This window comes from Lissotriton vulgaris, chromosome 7 (assembly GCF_964263255.1).
Source record: "Lissotriton vulgaris chromosome 7, aLisVul1.2, whole genome shotgun sequence".
NCBI classification, from domain to species: Eukaryota; Metazoa; Chordata; class Amphibia; order Caudata; family Salamandridae; genus Lissotriton; species Lissotriton vulgaris.
In genome coordinates, this window is record NC_141695.1 from 1,610,397,078 (window position 1) to 1,610,423,553 (window position 26,476).

Consider the following 26,476-nt stretch of genomic DNA (forward strand, 5'->3'; position numbering starts at 1 on the left):
GTATACTATGACATACAAATAAATTAATGTTCAGGATCTATTCATTGCTATTCTTCTATTCAGTTTTGTTGCATTAAATGTGATAGACATATAAATGAATCTGGATGACCCCACGCACCTTAGAGTATGTAATCTGTTTGGTTATATTCAATATCACATAGTGCAAATTATTTGAAGTCTTATACTTGAATAGAATGTACTTAGGCTGGCGAGCTTTGGAGAAGCAAACATGCGTGATGTAAGTCAAACAATTTAATGTTCCTTTCAGATTTATATTGCTAGTGATGGCTCTTCTTGGCTGTGCTTTAACTAGACGCCCTGGCTGTGTGTGTGCCCCTCTGCACTTGCTCTAACATTTCAAACTCCTACCACCACCACCCACCCTTGATGCCCAATTGACATAAACCAGAGAGAAACAAGTTTGGCGTCCATCTTTACTGAGCAATGTCTAGGCTAAAATGATTGTTTCAGATCATACATATGTTGTCTCTGGCTAAACACTTATAAGGTCCCAAAGGCGAGACCTATTGGCTATGCCAATGCTTGTTTTATTTGGACCCAGGTATGCAAATATAAGTTGATGATTGCTCCCAATAGGTTAGGGGGGGGGGGCACCCCAAGCTTTCATTTTGGCCCATAGTTTGGCTCTTGGCACAGTGTTCAAGGCAGTTGGTTCATGGGGGAATGTTTGGAGTGTGACGCCTCCAAGTAAATTCATTCTTGGCGGGTGGTTGTGGTGGCCCTGAGTTGGGCCTGCCATGTCGGTTTTTTCTCGGTGTGCATAAAGAGTAAAAGTCAAAACTGATCTTTGATGTAAAACAGGAGAGAGAGTGAGATATAGTGGCTGATTTTCCAAATGTGAAACCAGATATCGTGTAATTAATACAGACTCCCTTCTTGTTCAAAATAATGATTCTAGGCAAGCATTTTAATCCCCAGAGCCTCCATTTTTATTATCACATATGAGAGCACTTTTAATTACTTGAGCTCCAGATGTAACCTGTACAAGCGCCTCTTAAGTTTGATTTTATAGACTATAACGTTGCTCCATCTATAATAACATTTGGGCCACTCTTAGGGTTAGCATGACTACTGTCTTGCCTCTTAGTTCACTGATGACATTGTCATGGGGGGTGGCAAGCCATCACTTTTTATAATTGCTTGTCTATAACACTATACATGCCCAACATTTTCCTGGCTTGGAAATTGCATGGACTCTTAGAGCCAACCCAGATCCATGGCTCGACTCACAACATTAATTTGCTGGCGCGCCCACCTCTATTTGAAACGTGGGTTAATACATGGGGCCTTCAGTCGTTTGAAAAAACTATTTTTGAAAGTCAAGAATTGGAAACATGGAACCCTTCCGACATGCACCAATTTGGCAACTCTACAATTGAGGCTTCTCCTAGAGCTGAAGAATTGTGCATGTGGTGAAACCAGATTTAAAATAAGTGATCAAAGGGTAGGGACTCCAGGCTATTGTGTTGTACATAACCATAGTCATAAGTTCCCATCAAGAACTGCCACGCCCAAGTGAGACCATCAGGGATGTAGCTTTGGGGAGGGGGTGTTTGGATGTGACACCCCCAAATGTATTCTTGGCTTGTTAGTTGTGTCTGGGGGGGGGGGGGGGGGAGGGGGGGGCTTGAATCCGGTTTGCTATGTCTGTTTTTCGTGTTCTCATTTTACTAAGAGTTTGTACCTTTTTCATTTTCTGTAGCAGAATGTTAAATGTATAATGTGAAAGGTTTTCGGACAAAATACTATTTATACACTCATAAAAGTACTTCTTGAATGGGGCAAATTAACTTCTTTTCAGAATTCATAAATATTGGCAGTAGTAGGCTTGGAAAGCTGTGCCATTATCAGGTTTCCAGGCATACTACTAGCAACTAAACACCCAGAAGGTGATTGGATGAATGCTTGCAAATAGTCTCCAGTAACAATAGCTCTAGGTAGCAATGTAACCCATCATTTATGCCACTCTAGAGAGATGCCCTCCAAATCAGTACTGACACTGATCCTCATTAAAAAAAAAATATTTTTTTAAATAATTTTATTTTTGGGGAAAATTGAGATTCACACACAGAATCTCATCGATTACACTGCACCACTGAGTCAAAAGAGTGGTATTCCCATAATTATTGGTGAGGCTTGTGTGATAGTTGTAGCTGCATCTCACTCGATAAAAAATCTAAAATTAGTGTTGTCAAGTCGCTAGCCAAACTACATAAACTATAACCGGTGTCATTTAAGTTGTCATAAGTGTTAGTATGAATGGTATAATCACACATAGTATAAGTCCTGTAATGTTAAAGGGTATAAGCAGTACAACGTAAAGACACAAGTTTTATGTAGTATGGTTAGCGAGTTGCCAAAGTTGTACAGAGGTGCACAAGTTATTTTTAATTTAATGGTGTTGCTCAAATTATGGGCAGCTGAGTGTGTCACTAGTCGCTGATTATAAAGAAATTTGAGATATGCCTTTTTGTAGGGATTACCGAACCTCATGTATTATCAAGTAAGATGATATGACAATTTTATGTAAGGACTGGAGGCGAGGATTCTGCTTTTACTTCTGTTGCTTTTTATTGCAGCAGCCATTTTTTAAACATCTCCACATTATAAAAAGCAAAAAAACCTACCAGACCCAAGAACCCCTAAGAATGGTTCAAACACAACAGCCAATCAAATAACAATAAAGGTCCCAAGGGGTGTCCAATCATGTTGAATCTGTTGCATATAGTCCTTCTTCTATGTTGTGACCTCCTTTTTCTTCGCTGCTTGCAGCACTGATAAGTCACGTTTTTTGTTGCTTTCTACGCGCATTAATGATCTTTGTACAGTGTGGATTTATTGCCTGCAAATGTTTTACAAATAACATTGTAGGGCTAGTGTTTTTACAGTGCTGGAATGCATTTCGCGCTCCTTCATGGCCACTTGCTTAGTGTGCACCGTGCCACGTTGCAGCCGGCCTGCTGCCGCAGTTGTATGTACGACGCTCTACCTGCAGCGCATACTCAATCAGTTTCTCCTCGGTAAGCCTGGAGTTGGGCGCTGCAGAGCCGATCACCTGTCCAACCCTTGGCCTGGAGAGTAAAGCCTCACGGTGTGTGAGGTCTATACTGCCCATATTTCAAAGCATTTTGTGATGCCAATAAGAGTCTGTATTACTTCTCCCCCAGAGCGCCCCAAGGGGTCTGTATTTTAGTGGCCTCAAGGCCTCACTTGGGAGCATGCTCTCAGGCTCTATCATTGCCAATAGCTAGTGGCACCAGGGGAGAGTGTTCCCGGGCTGTGCAATATAATTGTGTGGCTTTGCCCCACCCAAAACCTGCACTGGAGTCCCCAGTCCCTAATCTGCAGTTCTCTGACTGCCTACATTGTTTCTAAATGCTGTGAGGCACTGGATTAGCTGATTCAAAAGTGTTACACCTTTGGCCAAAGGTTCCCTGCCTCTTTATTGCCCCTAGGGTTTGGAAGCCTCAAACAACTGGCATATGGAGGAAGTTCCCTTGGGGAAATGATTATTATGATGCAGGTGACTCTTCCATCTGTAAAGCAGTTGAGGAGGCCATGGGGCTGATGGAACAATGCCTGGCACAATTAATTGAGCGCATAGTGCTAAGAGACCTCACACGCCGCAGGAGACACCTGACCCCTCCATTGCACCCCGAGTCCTGCTGGAGTCGGATGCAGTGCCTCTTAAGCGCCCGCAAGTACAGCGTAGACCATGATGCCTTCGCCAGGCTTAAACAGACCTTAATGATGCAAAACCTGACCATCCCCCTTCAGACTGGGTGGGGGGGCCTGACCCTCAACCTCCCCTCACCCTACCTCTAATGTTATGTTATGTTATGTTATCTCGGGGTTTTGTATAGCGTACGGCTACTCAGAAGAGTGTCCCGACGCTTTGAATTGCACACAGTCTCATAACACAACAAGGAGAAAAAATAGAAACAGAGCAAGAGAAAACCTAATAGGGCCAGGAACTAAGAAGTAAAAAGCCAGGTTTTGAGCCCCTTCCTAAAAGTTAACAGGTTAGGGGAGCTGCGCAGGGACACAGGCAGTTTATTCCACAACTGGGGCGCTAGTAGTTTAAAAGAACGGCCTCCGATGCGGGCTCTCTTGACACGGGGAACCGTAGCAAGAAACAAGGCTCCTGATCTAAGCGGCCTGGCAGGGTGGTAAAAAGTTAGCCTTTTCTGAAGGTATTTTGCTCCGGAGGAATGCAAGGCTTTGTATGCCAGAGTGAGGGTCCTAAAAATAATCCGCTTCCGGACAGGAAGCCAGTGTAGAGCCTCCAGAAGACCCGAGGCTCTGGCACGGCGAGAAAGTCCATAGATGGCGCGTGCTGCCGAGTTCTGGACAACCTGTAACCGTTGGAGCAGGTATTCTGGCAGGCCGAGATAAAGGACGTTAGAATAGTCAATTCTCGAACCTATAAACGCCTGCACCGTGATCTTCCTGTGTTCCTCCGATAACAGGGGAAGGAACTTGCGTAACATCCGGAGCAGTCCAAAGCAGGTGCCAGTGAGCCCGATTACCTGTGAACGTAGTGTGAGGCCATTGTCGATCTTGATCCCAAGGTTTTTTGCCACCTGGGACGAACTTGCTGGTGGAAACATGTTCTCAGGCCACCACACTTTCCAGTCCGGATCCGAACTGCATCCAAAAAAGAGGACCTCGGACTTATCCGAGTTGCACTTGAGGCTGTGATGTTGGAACCACTGAAACACAGCCTCAAGGCAACCCTGGATCCTACCTCCATCGAAGTCCGCCCCCCTCTCACAGGTGAAGAGGAGCTGGGTGTCTAAGAGGTCGACTCCCACTCGGATGATGAGACTGGGACTTCAGGACAATGGCATCCTAACCCCCCCACCCCAAATCTGACCCTGGGACTGCGGCTTCAGGATCTGTTAAGCTGGACCCTGATGACATCCTCCACCTCCTGTCTTCAGAATGGGTCACTGGGAAAAAAGCACCACATTATGTGGTGAACCGCCTCTGCAAACCACTTGACAAAGAGGCACATAGTTGCTTGCGGGTAGAATGCTCCTGTCCAATTTTAGACGGCGCTTTGACCACAGATATTGACCCCAAGATGGCCACCTTTCTGGCCAAATTGATTACAGTTGCCAAGAAAGGCATAGATTGATCCTGGATGGTGTTCCAGGATAACTCCTGGATGCCATTGGTCCCTTAAAAGAAATACTGGACATGGCTGAAGATGCCAAATCTTCTGGACCCATGCCCAGTTATGCATCAAGCGGGTTTCCAGGAGGCCAGCCGTGTTTCTCCCCACATTCTCTCCAGAGGTCAAAGCTCCAGGTGAGACTACTATGAAGACCAGCTCTTTGCCAATTTCTACCCCACCAGGGGTCATTAGTTCAGAGGCTTCAAGGGACAGTCCAGCAATACCAATTCCGATGAGTGTTAGTACTTCTTCTCTTGTACATGTCTGGGGCAGACTGGCGCACTTTCTCCACGCATAGAGAGGTATTTTATTGGATTTGTGGGTTTTACAAACAGTGCATGGCTTCTAGATAGAAATCTACGGAACCCTGTTTCAGCCCACTGGCTGAAGACTGATCCATTTTGCTCTCAGGAGAATTCGCTTATAGGTGCACCACTCCATTCTCTTTTGGCGAAAGGGCGTGTTGCATCCACCGACCATCCACCATTACGGGGTTATCACAATGTTTTTCTAGTTGAAAAAAGCAACGGGGGCAGACGACCCATCATCAGTCTGCTAAAGTTCAATGAGTGCCTGCTCTACCGCCATTTCAAAATGGAGGGTATTCACCTTCTGCGGGATGCGTTGAGGCCACTTGACTGGATGTTCCGCCTAGGTCTTAAGGACACCAGTCTGTCGTTTCCAATCTTTCCACCTCACTGGCAATACCTCCAGTTTCTTTGGCTCCACCAGGCGTTTAAGTATTCCAGCTTGCCGTTTGGGCTGTCCTCCGCCCTGGGGGTTTTTGCCAACGTCCTCAGACCAGTGTTTGAACACCTTTGGGTGCAGGGGATGCGCCTCATTATTTGCTTGGACTACATGCTACTGATGGCCCAGTGTCTCTGGCATCTGTCGAGACAACTGCACACAGTGATAGACCTTCAAGAGGATTTGGGGTTCATGATAAACGATACAAAGTCTCTCCTGGTGCCATCCCAGAAACCAACCATTTTAGGTTTATCATCTGTAACGACAGTGCACTACCACATCATACTTTGGTAATATATTTATGAAAATCAAGTTTTTACATATGAACTGGGAATATTACTGCTCCTGCCCAGATGACAATGCTATTAGTGATCTAAGAGGCAAGCCAGGAATAATGTGTACCCTCTAAATGAATTTGATTCTTGTTATACATGGAGCAAACATTTAGTCTACTAAATAAAGAGTTTTTTTGTACAGCAGAAATAGTGAACTTGCATATTTGAAGGTGCTCTCTTATGTGATAATTAAGAAGAAGAAGGCTCCAGAAGACAAACTATTTATTTGCCTAGAATCGCACAATTTGAGACCAGTTCACTGCTCAAGTACACTTAGTTAGGTCGAGTAGATTATTAAAGTAACAACACCTGCAGGTCATGCAAAAATGTTATGATTTTTCAAGCCCGAAGAGGCTTTGAAACGCTATCAAGCAATTCACTGGCAACTCAGACAACTTTCTGAGCCACTCCACTTCCATCCGCTCAGTGCCACTCCACTCAACTCTATGCCATTCCACTCCGCTCAATGCTATTCCACTTCAAATCACTCAACGCCACACAACTCCACTCCTCTTAATGTATCTCCACTCAGTGCTATGCCACCTAATGCCTCTCCACTCCACTTAATGCCTCCCTGTAGGAAGCTGCCTCTTTATATAGTATACCAAAAAGAGGTATAGTGTGCAAAGAGTCCAGGTATCGCCTATAAGAGGACAGGCTTGCATCAGCAATCCGAAGGTGCTCTCTTAGTTGGGTAGTGTGGTCAAGCAGCCTTCGGCTTATCAAAAAAGGAGTATTAGGCATCTGCTGCATACAATACAATACAATACAATACATCAGCATTTGTAAAGCGCAACAGCTACCTCAAACAGAGGTGTCCCTGCGCTAGAGTGATCCAGCAACATAAGGTATCGGGTCTCCAAACTGAACAAATTTAGCTAGTCCTGGCTAAAAAGCCATGTTTTTAGAGCTTTCCTGAACTCCCCTTCATCCGGGATACGCCGAAGTCTTACCGGAAGTGAGGTACATAGTCTGGTTGCTCCAACCGAGAAAGCCCTTCCTCCAATATGAGCCTTTACTATTGGGGGAACTCACAGCAGATTCTGTGAATTGGAACGTAACGACCGCCTTTGCTGATCGGGGCGGATACTTTTTTTGATGTAATTGGGACCGCTACCATTCTGGGCCTTGAAAGCCCATACACATTGTCAATTAATGTTACACACGACTCAATAAGGAGATCCACACCAATTTATGAAAATAACACATCTTTATGTAACTTTAGGCACCAAGCTCATCAAAATCAGGTAAGTGCTTTTTGTGCTGTGAGTATTTACAGCTTTTAAAAATCAACAATGTAGTTTCTGAAGAAGCAATGTTATCCTATTGTTGAAAGACATATACTGCATACAGGTAATTTACATCGACATGCTGGACCAATCTTTGGGACTTAAGGTGAGTATGAGGCAGGGTCCAAGGCAGCACCAACAGGTCATCTCTGGCAAACTAGGATGGCCAGGCGCTGAGGTGTTTTTCAGTGTCTGGTACCCTGTTTAAGTTGTTGGGGATCGGTCCAGTCAAAAGATGCTGCAAGCTGGGGCTAGCGGGCCAGTCCGACTGAACCAACAAGGGGGCTCAGGTTTCATGATGCTCAGGGACACCTTTTGTTCCTCTTCTCCTTGGGTCGCGACGGCCGGGTGCAGAGGTGTTCTTAGGTGTCGGGTTTTCACGACTGGAGACACTCACTGTAGCGGGGGCCTGCACAAAGAGGCTCAAGGTGGAGTAGGGGAGGTCACTATTGCCAAACCCAAGGTGGAACTCGTCTCAGGGGGATCTGGGGACCACACTGTCACCATTGGCCCACTTCGACTCGGGCTAGGAGGCACGGGTGCAGTGGTGCCTGGTATCATATTTTTGACGGTCCGGAGTCCTCGCAGTTTTTCTGAGGTGCCTACAGGATGTAGAGAAGCAGCTCCACTACTCTATAGGAGTTCGTAAGTGTTGGGTGAAGGCTGGCAGTCCTCCCATGCTTTTGGAGGCACAGCAGCTGCAGGACGAGTCGTCTTTGGCGCAATTATCCGAAACAGCAGACAGGCTGGCAGGGTTGGCGCCAAGTCGGTTACTGCTCCTAAATCCTTGCTTTTGTGGCTCTTCAGAGTCCGTCTTATTCTTTCAGGTCGGTATGATCTGATTTCCTGGTGCCAGGGGCTCCCCTAAATACGAGATTTAGGAGAGTGTAGGCTAGTAGCCAATGGGCTACTTACCCCTGGGGTCACTATGCCCCCTATATGAACGCTTCCTGTGTGAAGTAGGCATAACTCTGTCACAAGATGACAGATATTTATTTTTTTGTCCACATCAGGTAGCCCTCTTTAGGGGTGGCACTAGCCTGAGGGTGAACATGCCTTTCTGACTACTAATTTTGCTGCCAGTTCAGGTGCCAAAATGGGCCCCAGTCGGGGGTTGGCATCTCCTCACCTCTGAGTGAAGCCAAACTTGCATACCTAAGGCATTATGCTCTTGGAAAGCTCCCTGCTTAAAATGCTAATTTACGGGTCATCCTGTTGGAGGGGGTTAAACCACTTCTGCTAGAGCAGGCTTTGTTCCTGACCTCCTGAGAGTGTGGGCTGTAACCCCTAGGGGTTAGAAACTCATCTGTGGTGGCAGGCTGGTTAGAACCAGTCAGCCAGCACACTAGTAGTTGGTAGGTTTTCAGGGGGCACCTCCAAAGTGCCCTGTGGGTGCATATATACATAAATTCATCACTGGAATAATTGTGGGTTTATTAATACAAGATGTTTCATATCAAACATTTTTGGTTTCAGTGAAGCTATCTTGTAGCTTGAGAACTCTTTTTCTACCAGTGCCCAGCACATGTGCTTAAAATGGTTTCCTTGGTAACTTGTACTGGCAGTGATTGAACTAGCCAGACTGAAACCTCATTTTACAAGCCCTCTCAAAGTATGTAGTTCTTAACCCTATGCTGTGTTGTAAACATTTCAACACTAAGGGGGTGATCACGATGGTGTAACGATCGACACCGACGTGCCGGCGGTGGCAACCAGCATGCCATTGTAACATGCATTACGCACCACCATATTTCGATGGTGGGTATCGTGGCGGACGGAAAGCCCGTCTGCCACTTTTCTGCCGGTCGGCAATCGTTACGATTGCCGGACGGGCGGAGCTGGGGCTCATATATGGTGGCTGCGCCCAGCAGGCACCGCCATCCATATTATGATGTTGATCTTTCAGGGCCTTATTGCTGCTATAGAAAGGCTGGCGGTGACTTGCTTTGGGGGCCCGTTGCTGGCCCCCGAGGGGGTCGGGGATGCACTTGAGGGGTACCTATGGTACCCCCTACATGTCCATGCACAGGGTGGCAGGAACCGCACGGTGCTGGTGCCTGCCACGTTGTGCATTTCACCATTGCGGCGGGTGCTGCAGCCAGCTGCACCAGCCGCAATGTTAAAATGCCAGATAGCGACCGCAGCGGTTGCGCCATGATCAGGGGTGCGGGACCGCCGCAATGCATGCGAGCGGTCCCTTACTTAATGGGCCCCTAAATTATTCAAGCCTCCCACAGTTCTTTGCCTAGCAAACCATCAGAACGCCACACAATGTCTCCTTATGAAGGCACTGACATATCAAGCCCGGACCTGTCCTTCCTAGCCTCACAGGAATGGGAGGAGCTCGTTGCCTCATATAATCTAAAACCTGCTCAAAATAACTCGCCTCCTGCACCACTTAATACACCACTGCATGGAAGAAGCAAACTCAGCAATACTACGTCCACCGAATCAATTTGGGTGGCAATCCTAAACTCAATGCAATACTCAACAACAGCTTTACAATATCAATCTCACAAAATGTATTTACAACTTACGGTCCTTCAAACATTGGCCGACTTTACGTCCGGGATCGACAAGAAACTATTTGAGCTTAATAACCTAATTAAGAGAGGACAAGAAGCGCTTGACGGCAACCAAACCATTCAATTCGAATGCACCTGTGCACCAATAATTGACAAGCTAACGACATTGCCAACTATGTTAGGGAATCTTCTATCGGAAATAAAAGGCAGTGCTCCATCGCCCCACATACCTAGAGATGGCCAGCATGAGACTGAGACAGGGACCGCCTCGTCTGAACCCCAAAGTACTAAACTAACTGCAACTAGCTCTCCCAAAACTGCTGCTGAGAGTGACATAACGTCAACAATGGCCCAAATAAAAACGGCCTCTCCAAACAAAAACCATACACCCGGGAAAGCCTGCAATAAACAAAAAAGGAAGGGACGCAACAAGAAGCCACTAGCACTTACTCTAAACACATTGAGTGAACCACCAGTCATCATGGTTGAACCAGACCCTGACTTTTACAAAACTGGGTCTAGAGTGTGTCGGGGAGGTTGGATCAACCTATCACGGAGCCTCCTACAATTACGGCTGTCACCTTGGGGCAACCACTAAGCCCATTAAGAAGGAAGGACCCAAGAGTGAATGAGAGGGAGGAGCTATCAGTAACAGAAAACAATCCAGCAAGAAGGAACATCTTAACAACAACCGAGAGACAGGAGTCAATACTAATTGTTAAAAACTCAGTAATCCCGAAATGCATCAATGAAGATCAACCCCAGGGGGCACCATTCATTGAAACCCTCTTGTTAAAAAATGAGGGCTATCAGATACGATCGATGGAGGGCCTTGTAAAACAAAGCGGCTTACTCAGCAAAATCAAGTCTTCATCTGCCCTTCCGCCAATTCCTCGTTAATCTTCTACTCTAGGAGCTGAACAGAATAACCTTCCGCAGCCAAGGCCTCACCCACAGGATGAACCCCTAACTTACAAAATCAAGGAAAATACAATCAAAGAAGTAGACAGTATCATTCTCATTCCCGAATATGAATTACAGGGAAGAGAGGACATATTAAACAGAGGGAATGTCCTACGACTCTTAAATTCCATTCTGAGCCTGGGAAACATAAATTCACTGGACCTACTTTCCATAGAATTTCTTCCAAATAACAACTGCCTGGGCCCGGAGGTAACGAGAACAAAATAGAGCTCAAGTGCAATCGCAAATAAAATCAAGGAAGAGGAAAGTACGCTCAAACAATGGGAAATAAAAATGGCAGTTGAATTTAAATCTCCTTACCCAACTCCTTTTTTAAAAGCCCGAATTATCATCCCAGACAAAACTATCACTTCAGTATTAAGAGGGGCAAGAAGCAGAACTCCCAGCAAACTAACTGCTTCCATAGAGGGCTCCATCTTAAGCAGATGCTCAGGGCCAATAATTTCAACCTTGAAAGAGGGACCACAAGCTCAGTCACAAATAACACGTACAATATTAATAGACTGTCCAATCTGACAAGAGTGTGATTCCCCTCAGACAGCTCCACCTGCCCAAAGTCAAAATAAAATTTGCATTTGGAACATCAATGGTCTGGCAGCTAAACTGGTCGACTACGAAGCAGTTAACTATCTGAAAACATTTGATTTAATACTTCTCCAGGAGACCTGGGAGGATAATACCAAGGATCTCCAAGGATATTCCTCCTACTCTTTCCCAGCAACAAAAGATTCTAACTTTGGTCGCTGTTCGGGGGGTCTAATGACGCTGGCCTCAATAACCACAATGGGGTCAACAAAGCCTGTAGATGCAAAACGTACGCCACCTAACGCAGTCCTCGCAACACAGACAAAACTCAAGTTCAACAACACTACACAAAGTTATAATAATAAACATTTACGTGCACCCCAAACGCAAACCAAAAGCTGTAAAAGAGCTGTCAAATGAAATAAAAAGGATTATGGACAAGCAAGATACCGACCACATATTTGTTGCTGGTGACTTCAATCTACACCTTTTTGGGACAAGCCAGGATGACGAACCCGTGCACAAACTTACATTACTCTGGGGGATACCGACTCCGGGCCAAGCAAACTCTAGCAAACCTTCAAGATGGGCCAAACATCTGCTACAAAAATTAGAGTATTTAATTTAAGACCACTGAATGGCCGCTTCTTGGAGGATACTCCACCTGTTGCTACTTTTCACTCCTCAAAAACATCCTCCTTCCTAGACTATACGTTTGTGACACTAGCCATGTTCGATAAAGTAGAAACCTTTAAAATAGGTGATAATGTTCAGAGCGATCACCTCCCACAAGAAGTATTGGTAAAGGCAAGGCCAGCTGCCACACTAGATACCTGGAACACGATTGAGACCGAAGAAGTTTCTAATCTAAAGCGTTTAAGGTGCAATGTCAACAACATTGAAGGCCTATCGGCTACCGTTAAAACTTTATTTGAGCGAGAAAAAGATTCAGGAACCACAATAGTAACAGCATGGGAAAACTTTATTAAGACCTTCAGTGGCAACTTTGCGACTGGGACTAAGCCACGACAACCAGACGTACTAACAAAGTGAAATTTAACCCGGAAACGAAGAGCCTCAAATGCACAGTAAATCAAACTCTTCGACAATTGCGAAAAACACCAGGGAACCTGGAGCTGCAGCTTACCCTTCGACAAACGAAGGTGCTATTGAGAAGGAGGAAGTGGAGAAAAATAAGGCAAAAAAATGACAAAATATGGGCTAAATTATTGTATGATGCCAAGCAACGTAACAGTGCCAAGTTCTGGCAAACAATCCACAAGTTAGAACGGCCGTACCATCCAGGAATTCGTTCCAATATAACAGAGTCTGTCTTGCTAGAGTACCTCCCTGCCCATTTTAACAACAAGGAAGGGAATCTAAATAAGGATGTGTGCACAGCGGGACTGGACACTGAACCCCCTATCAAGGGAAATGCGATACAAAAACGTACCACCAAAGGTCACGTGGTCAGCAGTAATAGCATCCACAAACAACCGGGATCTCTGTCGGCTGGTGACTTAGACTCTATAGGCTCCGTCGATGAGGAAGGATATGCTCTAACAGAAAAACAGATAAAAAGTTTAATAACCAAGGGTAGAGACACGGGATCATCCGGTCCAAACGGGATCCGCCGATATTGTATAAACATGACGCCGTCTTTTGGAGCAAGGCTTTACTACCAGTATTCACGGGGCTTAAACACCACAGTCACCATTCCGGAACCATGGAAAGGATCAATTATTAGCCCAATTTTCAAACAAGGCAAAAGAAATGACCCGAATAACTATCGACTAATTGCCCTTCTTGCCATAGATGCTAAATACTACACTGGAACACTCTGGGAGGAGCTATCATCCTGAGCTTCAGATAGCCTCATTATTCCTACTAATCAAACTGGGTTCTGCAGTGGCCAAGGAACTACAACTAATATACTGGCTCTCGCTCTATTAATGGATGCAGCCAAAGTATCAAAAAGCCTCTCTTCCTGTGTTTTATTGATTACACAGCTGCGTTCGACCACCTTGATCGTTCCAAACTCTGGGGAAAAAGTGGAAAAGTGGGGTCTACCAAACACACTTTTGGAACGGCTAAAACAGCTGCACACAGACACATGGATCAGGGTAAAATTAGGCGCAGGGACGCACATCTCCAAACAAATCATAACCTCGAAAGCCCTGCCTTGCCCTGATCCTTTTCAATCTCTTCTTGGCCGATACATCTGGAGAGCTGGACTGTTGTGCATCCCACGCACCAAAACTGGGAAACAAGTTAATGTCAAACTTGTTATACGCTGATGACTTGGTTCTAATGAGCCGGACACCAATTGGCCTTCAGCACCTACTAAACACAACAAGCAGTTTTTCCAACCTGAATTCTCTTAAAATAAACCTCAATAAGACCAAATTTATGGCAGTCAATTACCAAAAAAAAGAAGACCAATTGCTGGTTTCTTGACGGCCAGCTTCTGTCTCAAGTACAAAGCTATAAATACCTGGGAATATTAATGGATGACAAATGTTCTTTCAAACCTCAGTTAGAGGCCATGCGAAGGAAAGGGACCACAACCTATCTATCATTGAAGTCACTAAAGAGGCGGCTATCTGACCTTACGCTTGATCCCTTCCTACAGGTCATGAGGGCTAAATTGCTGCCGACATTGCCATACGGGAGTGAGGCCCTAAAAGGTAAAGATGCAGCAGTTTTAGATGTCATAATAGCCAACTCATACAGAGCTATTTTCCATCTCCCTAAATATGTCTCTCCGGCTCAAATCCGGCTAGAATTCGGGATTCAAAAACAAGTGGTGGAAAGAAGGAGCACCTACGTTAAGTGTTGGCACAAAATCCGAAACGCTGAGGCAGGATCTTTACACTCCCATCTTTGGAAATCCCTGCACAATCAAGAAAAATGTCCAGCAAGGGATTATTTGTTTGAATCGATTGAGCTACTGGGCCTGTCCGAACTCTGGGCCGTTCCAACGGATCACCTAACCTTTAAAAAAGCAGTAAGAAAAACAACATCTATGCTATCAGTTTTAGAAGACAAAGCAAGTCTTACTAAAAAGGCACACGGCTGGATAGTGCTCAGTGACTATGTAAAGCTAAAACCCCAAGCCTACTTGAGTGCTGGTATTAAGATAAGCAGAAAGGAAACATTTTTAAGGTTGCGCTTGGGGGTAATTGCAATCAAACCCCATCTTCCATCATGGGAAAGGAAAGGAGGAACTCAGACTTGTTGTCTATGCGGAAGTGGGAAGGAAGACATTGTCCACGTCATCTGCAACTGCCCTAACTTAAAGGACATAAGATGCACCTTGTTATGTCCTTTCTTTAGGCATTGCGGTATCCGGACATGGAAGCAGGCAGTGAAGTTTTGTTTTAACCCCACTGACGTCCAACTCAATTGTCGGCTAACAACATTTTTTGAGACGGCAACAAAGAGACTTAAAACACTGTCGTTATCTAAAACATGCTAGTATGCTTTTAAATGCAATATTAACTCTCCATCTCGCTTAAGTCGTACTTGCGCTTCCCCACTAAACCTCTAACTTGGACAATGGACCTGGTTAAGCTGTGCCGTCTGCCTTGAGAAGTTGTGGCAGTTATTGTCAGTATTAACTAAGATGTAATAGTTTATGAGAATCTCCTTTAAAAGCAGCTAAATTGTATAAACTAGGAATATGCAATTGACAACCTTGTTTTAACATTGTGGTTTTTAAATTGCTTTTAACTGTATTTATCCGTGGACAAATGGGAATTTTACTATGTATTTGCAAATATTTTAATTAATCAAGCAAAAATAAATATCCATCTATCTATCTAAGTGGTATATATGAAAAGATTTTGGAACTCCATTTCAATACACAGTATTGCAATTTCTTTAACATTCACTAAAGCCTGATATTCAGTTCTCTGCCATAAAGGTTCACTTGGCAGTCATCGTGCATGTAAACAAATAATCATACTCAAGCTTCTTCTGTTTCTTTTTCAATGAATAAGGACTTCCTCAAAGGGCTTGGGTAGTTCCTGCACTCTTCTGTAAGAATCAATTTTCCTGTTTGGTAGTTGATCATTATACTATTTTTATTTATATATGTATTGGACATTTGTAACATGTTGTAGCAAAATAAATACATTGCACCAGAGAACAGAAAAATGAATGGGCCCTCCATATGAGCCCTAGCTGCTGAAAAGGTGCTCTGCTAGTGTTTTACCAACCCATCCATTTTCTGTTCCCAAAAAAATCATATTTCATTATAAAAAGGATTGTATATATCTTCCGTCTTCCCAAACCTCTCTCTTTTGCAATAATAATTTTTCAGATCTAAGTATGAAAAATGCTTAACAGTATTGCTTAGACAAAACAAGTGATTGGCAACTCCACAAGGACATTGTCAGCCGATGAGTACAGGAATGGTGACTCCAAAGAGTCCGTTGCCTGTTTGTCTGTACCCTATGTAGCACAGTGATACTGAAAGGCAAGCTTTTTCCTTCCAAGAAGACCATGGGCTCATCATGCAATAAAAAATCAAGCAATATAGCTATTCTTATTATTCTCCCTACTAAGGAGGGTGTTCTCCACATGCATTAGGCCTGCCTAAATTCTGACTCCGGAATAGTTGTCCCAGTGGACTAAGCCACTCTGATAAGCCTACTTTGTTAGCTGAAATTGATCTAATGACTATCTGTCTTCTGTCCACTCCCTGGATTGTTCCTGCTTCTTGGGATGAGAATGATCTTGGTTTTTGACTGGGTTTTAACTAATTATGTGATGGTTCCAATTATTAACAAGCATTTGCAGTGCAATAGGTCTCGCAATAGAAAAGTTTGAGCTTTTTGTGTGTAAAATGTAAATATTTTTAAATTATTGTTTGTTTTTCAAAATATAAAAGTATTAATTTTGTTATTAGAAATGCCAATAGTTATAAAGTTAGCAAATGTTACATTTATAGCATTAGTAAAGGTACATGTTTAGTTTTCCCCTGTCTTACATGTATTGATCTGACAAATCACAATGTTTTAACAAGAACAGGAGTGAAAACATTTAAAATCTTTTTATGACATTTGTAATAAAGCTTGAAACATTGACAGGAAATATTTGAACCAGTTGTTGTTGAATGGTTGCACAGATTGATGCTGTGGTGGCGCTGAGTGATGTTGTTTTGGGGACAAGTGATGCTGTGGTGTTCAGTGATGCTGTTGTAGCGCATAGTGATGTTGTGGTGCTGCTGAGTGGTGCTGCTGAGTGGTGCTGCTGAGTGATAATGTGGTGGTGCTGTGTGATAATGTGGTGGTGCTGAGTGATAATGTGGCGATGCTGAGTGATAATGTGGCGATGCTGAGTGATAATGTGGCGATGCTGAGTGATAATGTGGCGATGCTGAGTGATAATGTGGCGATGCTGAGTGATAATGTGGTGGTGCTGCTGAGTGGTGGTGCTGCTGAGTGGTGGTGCTGCTGAGTGGTGGTGCTGCTGAGTGGTGGTGCTGCTGAGTGGTGGTGCTGAGTGATAATGTGGTGGTGCTGAGTGATAATGTAGTGGTGCTGTAGTGGTGCTGTAGTGGTGCTGTAGTGGTGCTGAGTGATAATGTGGTGGTGCTGAGTGATAATGTGGTGGTGCTGAGTGATAATGTGGTGGGGCTGAGTGATAATGGGGTAGCGCAGAGTGATGCTGCAGCAGTTATGTCATACAGGGACACATTCTTTTGTAGCAAGCAAGGGGTGAGTAAGTGATTAGCGCTGAATCACAGGATGTTCATCAGACGTCCAAAGCCCGGAGCCGGCAATTCTGAGCGTTAAGCCACACCCTGTCTTGGTTCTGTAATGACAGCCAGAGCAGAGAGCGAGAGAGAGGGGGCTTGTACCTGGCTTAGATGCTCGGTATGTTGGGCACGTCAGTGTTTTAGGGTATAACTTACGGCGACAAGCCGTGGGGTGCACGCATGCCCCTAGAATTATGTTCTGACTTCTCTGCATTTCTTGCTGCGGACACAGATTAAGTCGCCGATCCTTTTAATATCTTTCCCCTGCCATATAAAGATGTGTTTACCGAGTCCCAGGCTGTTTAAATGTAAACAATGTAAGTATGCTCCAGCTCACAAGTATGAATCCGCGCAAGGCCAGCTCTGCCTTCCATCCTTCAGCGCACGCTACGTTGGGATTTAGTCCAGTTATTCGCAGCGCTTAGCATTGTAAACTTGCGAAGTGAGGCCGTGGTCACGATCTGTATTATTTTCAGTTCTTAGAAACAACAGCAGTGCGCAATTTAGCGCTATATAAAATTAAGCAGCTAGATTTATCAAGAAGCAATTCCCATGGGAAGTCGGCTTTTAAAGCAGATACCTGTGTTTTCCCACAAGGAAATGTCACCTTAAACTGTGATGTTTGTGTTTTTCACTCCGATGTCGAAATCAGTGGAATTCTTTGCCTGGTTTCCATGGGAGTGCAGTAATCCTCCCTGTCCGTGGACAGCTGATAAGATTTCACCAGGTGCTCGTGGCTGGAGGTGGGTAGACTTTGCTCGCTCGTGCACACGCCCGGGGCGAGGCAGATTCTAAAGTACACACCCTGCTTGTTGCGTCTAGGCCCCAGCCATTCATTCGCATTTACAAATGAACGTACCTTGTAATGAGACTTAACGAGTGGATTTGTAAGAGTTAAAAAAACTAGAGTCAGAGAGAGCTGGGCCCAACGGACGGTTGTATGTTTAGTGTCCTGGCGAGATGGTGATCTAGGCGTGTATGAAAAGAAGGTAGGCACTATACTTCTGTGAGGGCATGATCTGAAGCTGGGGAGAGAGAGTGCAAGTTGCCTAAAGAATTGGAGTTTGTAGTATTTCTTTCAAACATGCCCCTAGAATTACTGAGTCCCACGCTGTTTAAATGTAAAGCGACGTGCCTCGCGCGGCAGCAGGAATGGACGGTTGTATGTATAGTGTCCTGGCGAGATGGTGAGCTAGGCGTGTATGAAAAGAAGGTAGGCGCTATACTGTTAAAATGTTGTGCAGTGTGTACTGAGCCATGTGGTATGATGTGATGTGACATATTTTCTGCCAATGTGCAGTTTAAAGTCCAGTAGCCTTGCTAATACACGTTTATGTGATCGAATCTGGAGTGATAGGGTATGCTGGGTTGTTTTTGGGGTTGACGAGTGAAAGGAAAGTGTGAAGAAACCTGGCGGGAGGATCCTATTTGAAATGCCAACTTTGTTCAGCTGTGCATGGATGTGTTTCGAGGTCGTAGATGGTTGGTGTGAGTCAGTGGCAGAGACAGTAAGGTATCATGCAGATGAGGCGAATGATAACTGAAAGGGAACAGGAAAATGAAAGAAGCGGAAGGAAAAAGACAGGAGGAAGGAAAAGGTGTAGAGAAAGAAAGGTGAAGGAGGAAGACAGTTGGAAACGAGGATGGAGGAGGGGAAGGGGTGAGTAGACTGAAGAGGAGAGGCAGGAGGATGAGAAGGAAGGAAACGAGGACGGAGGAGGGGAAGGGGTGAGTAGACTTAAGAGGTGAGGCAGGAGGATGAGAAGGAGTAGAGAAGGGTGGGAGGGAATTAAAGTGGGACCAGCTAAAGGAACAAGGTTTGGAGATGATGGGCAGAGAAAACTGCAGGATGAGCACTGAGGGAGGGCTATTAAATGAAGTGGGCAGAGAGGAGCCGAAGCAAAACAAGCGGCCGGGGGGGCGGGTAGCGGATCACCGTGAAAGAAGTGTAATTAGGGGGAGGAGAAGTGAGGCCGGGTGTGCTGGGGGGAGTAGAGATGCGAGTCACAGCCTGTGGCCGTGAAAAGTGAAGTGAATAAGGCTCGGTCTGCGTCCCCTGCAGCGTGCACGAGGGAAGGAAGGCTGGTACTGGCAACCTGTCGGCTCATGTAAGCTCACAAAACACACGCATTACGAGCTCGTGGAAAGGGAAGTGACGCATTAATATAGTGAGTAACAATAGGGGAAAAGGAGAGAATAAACACAGAGCGTAAGTGAGCGAGAGGAGAGGAAGACGGGGGTAAACACTGAAGTGTAAAGGAGAGGGGGGCATGAAAAGGAAGAGGGTGACATGTGGCTCGGGTCTGATGCAATTATGCGAGGCGGCCTGGTTGGGGAGTGCAGGTGAGGGGGCGGGGAGGGAAGCCTGTGGGAGGGAAGCCTGTGGGAGGCTGATGCCTTTGATGTGAGACCAGGGGGGAGTAGAAATAAGAGTCACGGTCTGCGGCCGTGAAAAGTGAAGTGAATAAGGCTCGGTCTGCGTCCCCTGCAGCGTGCACGAGGGAAGGAAGGCTGGCACTGGCAACCTGTCGGCTCATGTAAGCTCACAAAACACACGCATTACGAGCTCGTGGAAAAGGAAATGACGCATTAATATAGTGAGTAACAATAGGGGAAAAGGAGAGAATAAACACAGAGCGTAAGTGAGCGAGAGGAGAGGAAGACGGGGGTAAACACTGAAGTGTAAAGGAGAGGGGGGCATGAAAAGGAAGAGGATGACATGTGGCTCGGGTCTGATGCAATTATGCGAGGCGGCCTGGTTGGGGAGTGCAGGTGGGGGGGCGGGGAGGGAAGCCTGTGGGAGGGAAGCCTGTGGGAGGCTGATGCCTTTGATGTGAGACCAGGGGGGAGTAGAAATGCGAGTCACGGGCTTCGGCCATGAAAAGTGAAGTGAATAAGGCTCGGTCTGCGTCCCCTGCAGCGTGCACGAGGGAAGGAAGGCTGGCACTGGCAAACTGTCGGCTTATGTAAGCTCACAAAACACACGCATTACGAGCTCGTGGAAAAGGAAGTGACACATTAATATAGTGAGTAACAGTAGGGGAAAAGGAGAGAATAAACACAGAGCGTAAGTGAGCGAGAGGAGAGGAAGACGGGGGTAAACACTGAAGTGTAAAGGAGAGGGGGGCATGAAAAGGAAGATGGTGACATGTGGCTCTGGTCTGATGCAATTATGCGAGGCAGCCTGGTTGGGGAGTGCAGGAGGGGGGGGGGGGGGGCGGGGAGGGAAGCCTGTGGGAGGGAAGCCTTTGGGAGGGAAGCCTTTGGGAGGCTGATGCCTTTGATGTGAGACCAGGGGGGAGTAGAGATGCGAGTCACAGCCTGTGGCCGTGAAAAGTTAAGTGAATAATTAGGGGAGGAGAACTGGCAGAGGCCGGCCGAGCGCACGCTGGGGAAGCCTGTGGGAGGGAGGCTGATGCCTTTCATGTGGGGAAATGCGCGTGCTTGCGGTCACGTGACTCACGTGAACTGTATGAAATCCGCTTTTAGGAGCCTTGGGTTTAAGTATTGGTTTGACGGCATTAGACTCGCATATTCATTCCTTGCGGAATGGAATAGGCGAGACCTAAAAACTATGATTGTGAATTATAGATTTTCCTCTTAGCTTGTGTGGTGCTACCATAATAAACAGTGGGGTTAGCCTAAGTTCTAAATATTTCTAAAGAAGTCAGGAATGGGGGTGAAATGGTTCCCACTCTTAAGTGTTTTTGTGCCCAGAGGTTTAAATCTTTGGTTTCCATCCAAATATTTGTGTTATGGAACCAGAGGTAATAATAACCAAAGAACCGCTGGTCTGAAAACAACTGAAACCGCAACAAACTAGAAAGGTTATGGTCAAAGAAATACCTTACATAGGACAATAAATCCCATCAACCCACCAAGGTGGTACATATCATCATCTGAAGTTTGAAAAAAGTGAATATTCTTGACACCAGGTTAGCGTTCATTAAAGTTGTTAAGTATCCTGGTGGCCAATTTTAGACTATTCACTTTTTCACACTTCACTCACATGCACTGCAATAACTACCATCACCCATTTACAAATTATAGTTTTGTTTCATCTTCGGCGGGACTATAGAGGTCTCTAGATTTTAGGCCACTATTTTTCTAGACTTGGTAACTTCCTTCAACTTTGGGGAAGGCTGCAGCCCTTGATTGCACTAAGATCTGCAGTTAAGAGGACATCCCAGATGATATATACATCTTTCACTTCCAGTGCTCTGGGGCACTGGAAGTGTTTCTTCAGTGATACCTGTGGATTAGAGAGGAGAATTTTCATATTTCAGTTGTTACCATTTGTGCAAAAAAGAAAAAGTTCTGATTTTGAACCATACTGTGCCTCAGAGTCTGGAAAGGTTGTGGAAAACAGACTGCACTCTATCCCTGACATAGTGGTTGATGGCAGGGCAGTGAGTAATATGCAGTCTATCTTCTCGGCACCTCCAGGAACAAAGTTCTTTACAAATACACAATAGACACCACTTTGTTCATTAAGAAATTGATCGTCCGCACTACAGAGAATCAGTGAATGGGAGCTTGTGTTGTAAATAGGAAAGAGGAAATGTCCTGCAAGATGCCAGAGCATTGTTTTACCTACTTGCAGTTCCATCTGTTGGGTAGGAAAAGTGCAATGAGTTCTATGTTCTCTACAATGCAGTGTATGGGCATCTGCACGTACCACAATCAACTTAAATGTCACTTTTGCAGAGTGCAGGGCAGAGACCTTGCATTGCTGTCTGCAGTTTGTCAAATGTGTTCTCGCTGTGTACCCCTTTCTCCAATTATACAAGCTTGGTAATCCCTCACTGCCTTCTACAATGTTATGCAGGTGCAATACTCACTCGCTACCTTGCATTGGTCAGTTGCTTAACAGAATGCTGAGATGCGTGCTGTGATGTAAATGTTCCTTGGTTTGTATTGCATACAGGTTGAATGCAGAGACATGGCTAATGAAAATCACGGAAGCCCAAGAGATGAGACCTCTCTAATGATGCACTCTCCTGGCACCTCAAACCAGAACCAGCCAACCTCGCCCAAACCCAATAGACTGGTGCAGGACCTACCAGGTAATGTATGCTGAAACTGATCCCAGAATGAGTTGATGGTTCTGAGTGCTGTTGGCAGGGAACAGAGATCTCGAAAGAAATTGACATGAGAGTCGGTTCTCAATATATATATATATAAAGAAGATATGGCATGTCTCTGATGTTGGAGAGCGTGAAGCAGACATAATGTCCTAGCTACTACTCTATTTCAACTACAAGAAGTAGTAGTAACAGACTTGCACAGTGACGTGACCTGCACAAGTCCCCACAATACATCTCTAAAATATTGAGTTAGGTAAAAGCTAGTGGTGTAGGTTCTGATCGAACTGACAAAGGGTAGCTGAGTTTTACGGCCATTTTGCCAGTCTGCTGACCCCATTTATTTATTTATTTATTTAATTATTTTTAATGTTTGTATTTTAGTGTTCCAGGATAGTATTTTGAGATTTTGTATAAGTGGTATTCTGCTCCTTTAATGAACTTGCCCATGCTTATATGTGCAGTGGTATGTATTGGTTGATATTGGCTTTCTTTTTAAAGTGGTGTCATTTGAGTCTAAGGCACACTAGCCTAAATTTTAGCCCTACCAATGTGGTTTTTGTAGGGTTGTTGAAGTGTTACATATTTGCAGATATATTTCCCTAGTAATCAGGTTTCTCCATATGGTTGCCGGTGGAGTGTTGATCCAATGCCCCAATTATATAAGCATATTTATGGAAAGTGTGGTGGATTACTTTGGGTACTGAGGTGTGCATAGAGAGATTCTTGTGGTTCTTTGTTTAAACCAAAGATACAACTCTACAGCAACAAAGGTAACCAACCTCCTATGTTCCACCATATTTTCCTAGGCAGGTGTGATTATAGCAGCGTTTCGGATTTAGAAAGGGATGGCTTTAGGTGCAAATGGTCCCCTGAGATACATTTTTCCGACTTTTCATGTTGCAAGTTCACAGGAACATTCTTGATTGTTTTTTTTTCTTGAGCTATTTCTTATAGTTGTTAATTGTTTACATCATGACTGTGTGTCATACTTTCCTACCCTGATAAGTGTTTTTTCATGCATTTCAGATGAGCTGGTCCAGGCAGGCTGGGAGAAATGCTGGAGCAAGCGCGAGAATCGACCCTATTATTTCAATCGATTTACGAATCAGTCCCTTTGGGAGATGCCAGTCCTTGGGCAGCATGATGTCATTGTGAGTAACATACTCTTTTGTACCACCAAGTCCCAGGCTCTCTCGACCGCGAATGGTTTGGTGCATTAATGCATTGAAAGTGGGTGGAAAGAACAATGCTCAAAAATCTTACAGCATTGATTGGAGACTCCACAGCAGAAGCTCCTATTTGGTTGACAACAGATTCCACAGTGAATGTCAGTTTTAAAGCACCTGATCCCAGAATTGAGGCTCCCATAATCGAGTTTAATGATCCTATTAGAGGTTCAACCATGATTTTCATGAAACAAGAGCCCTTTTGTAATATAGTCCCACGGCCCACAATGAGACTTTGGGACTCTACAGGGCCCATAGTAATTTTCCAGAACAAGAGCCGCAATCGAGGAGCAGAATCCTCAGTATAAGCACCTGTTATGACATTCTCATATATTAGCTCTCTTGCTCCCACAACGACTTTGTAATACTTGAGCTGGGTGACCTCTACAATGTGACCTGTGTACTTGACCTACTTGGTGGCTGATGTGCGCCCTTTGATTATACAGTTTATGAATGACTGTGAGAGCCCAGTACTGGAGCTCAAAGCCCGCTTGCAAGACGGAGACACATGAGGTACAGTGTTCACAGTGACGCCACAGCACCAATGGTACAGTTCTCTAAATGCTGCCATCAACCACTGGAGCCAAAGAGCCTTACAGTGACACACCCATATTCGAGCTGCAGTGCCTCCTAGTGACACCCAATAATCCTGCTACAGGATCTAATGACTTTCTATAGAAAAGCTCTGGACGTTGCCGCAGTGCCTCTATATTAGTCACAGCTTGCAGTAAACAACAACTAAATGGGAAAGCTTTTGACCAAGGTTGTTGGTCCTAAATGTGAGACCTACAAAAGCTTGCATTGACCCCCTCAGTACTATAGCTCCAGGGCATAGCAGTGGGACCTTCTTCATCTATTATGTTGTTTGGGGTAATCTGCGATATCTCTTGTTATAGATGAAATCAAATTTCTTGGGCTTTGAGACCTGTTAGAAATTGAGTTACGGGTTGACTTGGATTGTGAGCCCTGCTCAAGCAATAATCATAATCCTTGTCAGGGTAAGGCATAAGCAAACCCAAAATTAACCTGTGCTCACCCCCCTTGGTACCTTGGCACAGAGCAGTCAGGCTTAACTTAGAGACAATGTGTAAAGTATGTGTGCAACACTTCATACAGTAAAACTGAAAATCCCACCACACTGGGTTAGAAAAATAGGGCTTCATTTAATAAATAAAACAAGACCAGAACGACTAACTTCTAATCAGTACTTCTGAACTTTTAATGAATGGATTCAAAGATGTCACTAAAAGCAGAAAGCGCCAGCCCGGTGCTTGATGCGGCTCGTACTGAATTTTGGTGTGAGTGGTGCATTTTCAGTGCAAACGGGCCCGCTGGCAGAGTATCCATAGGTCCAGAAGTCTACCCAGGTACGTCTTGTATACACTGGTATGCTGGTTCTGGAAGATGGGAGAAGCTTCCAGACAGTGTCTCTGAAGTGCATGGAATTTCCTCCATCCCTTGCTCTGGCTTCAAGCTGGCTGAAATGACAATGCAGAGTCGTTAGGCCCTTTGTGTGAAGTCAGAGCTAGGTCGTTGCAGTGTTGTTCAAAATTAGAAAGTTGTCTTGTTAATATCATTAGTGTTTGTTTTCCTCTTGTGCTTCCATGGTAAAACTGTAGTCAACTGAGGTATAGGATTTGGGAAAGATAGGACTTGGTCCTGGTTTGATTGTAGTCTAGAGTAGGAGAGTGGTCATTCTTGTCTTTTGATGACAAATAAATGCATATTTTTAAACTAAGTTAATAAAGATGTATAAGGAACGGGCTCATTGAAAGACATCACCTCTAATTGGGTCTCCTTAAAGGTTAACCAGATCGTTTTTTGTTTTTTTAAACATCTGAGTTTTGATAAGTTTATTCTTTACATCTAGACTTAGAATATTTTCATTTTCTGGTCCCTTACGGGTAAATGTTTTTCTGAGTTGTGTTGCATTTTGTGTCTTTAATTGAATCAGTCTCCTTTTACACTAGTACTGATTGCTGTGAAATAGTGTGCCTTCATAGACAGATCATATTTTGCTTTATTACATTTTAGTGTACACTCGTACTATTTCCTCTGTCAGGCTGATATTTTTCTCAACTTGTGCCTCTTAATTTGAGAAATGGTTGTTTTGGAAAAAATGTTACAAAGTGGCGTGATTAGTTAGTCAAGCTTGTTCTATTGTCATAGTGTTGCCTTTAGAATGAACCAAGGTGGTTGTGTCATTTTGACACTTCTCAGCCAGAGTTTGGTAGTTATTAGGAATGGGCTGTACATTCCGCTCCTCTGGCGGAGTTCGCTGAGTTTTGTCCACTCCGTGCTCAGCAAAAAAGCTGTAAACTGCTGTGTGGCTGAGTTTTTCTTTTGCACAGCTTGCCAACATTAAGTTGGCAAGTGCAAGCGAGAAAAAGAGGAGTGCTAGACTGCTTCCCGGTGAGATTTCTCAACGCTGATCGTCATGGCAGGTCTCTACCACTCGCCTCAAGAGTTGCCATTCACGTTGCGAAAGATGCTGCTTGATTAGATCTACTGGAGCTGTAGAAAGAAGCAGCACCCTCAGGTGTGTCGCATGGTGCGGTTTGTGCAAATTTTACAGCGCGGGATAAGCTCCCGGTGCTAAAAATCAGCAGGAACAGCTTGACAAACCGGAATTGCAGAATTCCGGTTCGTCAAGCGGTTTGTGCTGATTTTTAGCACCAGGAGCTTGCCCCTCTCGGAACTCTGCAGAATCTTGCTGAGTTTTTAGGTAACTCCGCTGAATTCCGCACAGTAAAACTCCTACTTCCACCCACCCCTAGTTATGTTAGTTTCACTG

General features: G+C 44.8%; 1 protein-coding gene across 2 annotated transcripts in view; it reads left to right on the plus strand.

The window, feature by feature from the left end:
• Window positions 1-26,476, plus strand: part of PCIF1 (phosphorylated CTD interacting factor 1) — a 140,616-nt gene that overhangs the window by 7,745 nt on the left and 106,395 nt on the right. Inside the window, exons 1-3 of one of the 2 annotated variants that reach the window (XM_086932539.1) lie at window positions 18,170-18,358; window positions 22,297-22,435; window positions 23,483-23,607. In XM_086932539.1, coding sequence (XP_086788665.1) covers window positions 22,312-22,435; window positions 23,483-23,607 — 249 coding nt within the window. In that variant the 5' untranslated portion in view covers window positions 18,170-18,358; window positions 22,297-22,311. Of the gene's footprint in view, window positions 1-18,169; window positions 18,359-22,296; window positions 22,436-23,482; window positions 23,608-26,476 lie in introns of those variants that run through there. The other variant, XM_086932538.1, reaches the window with a different exon arrangement.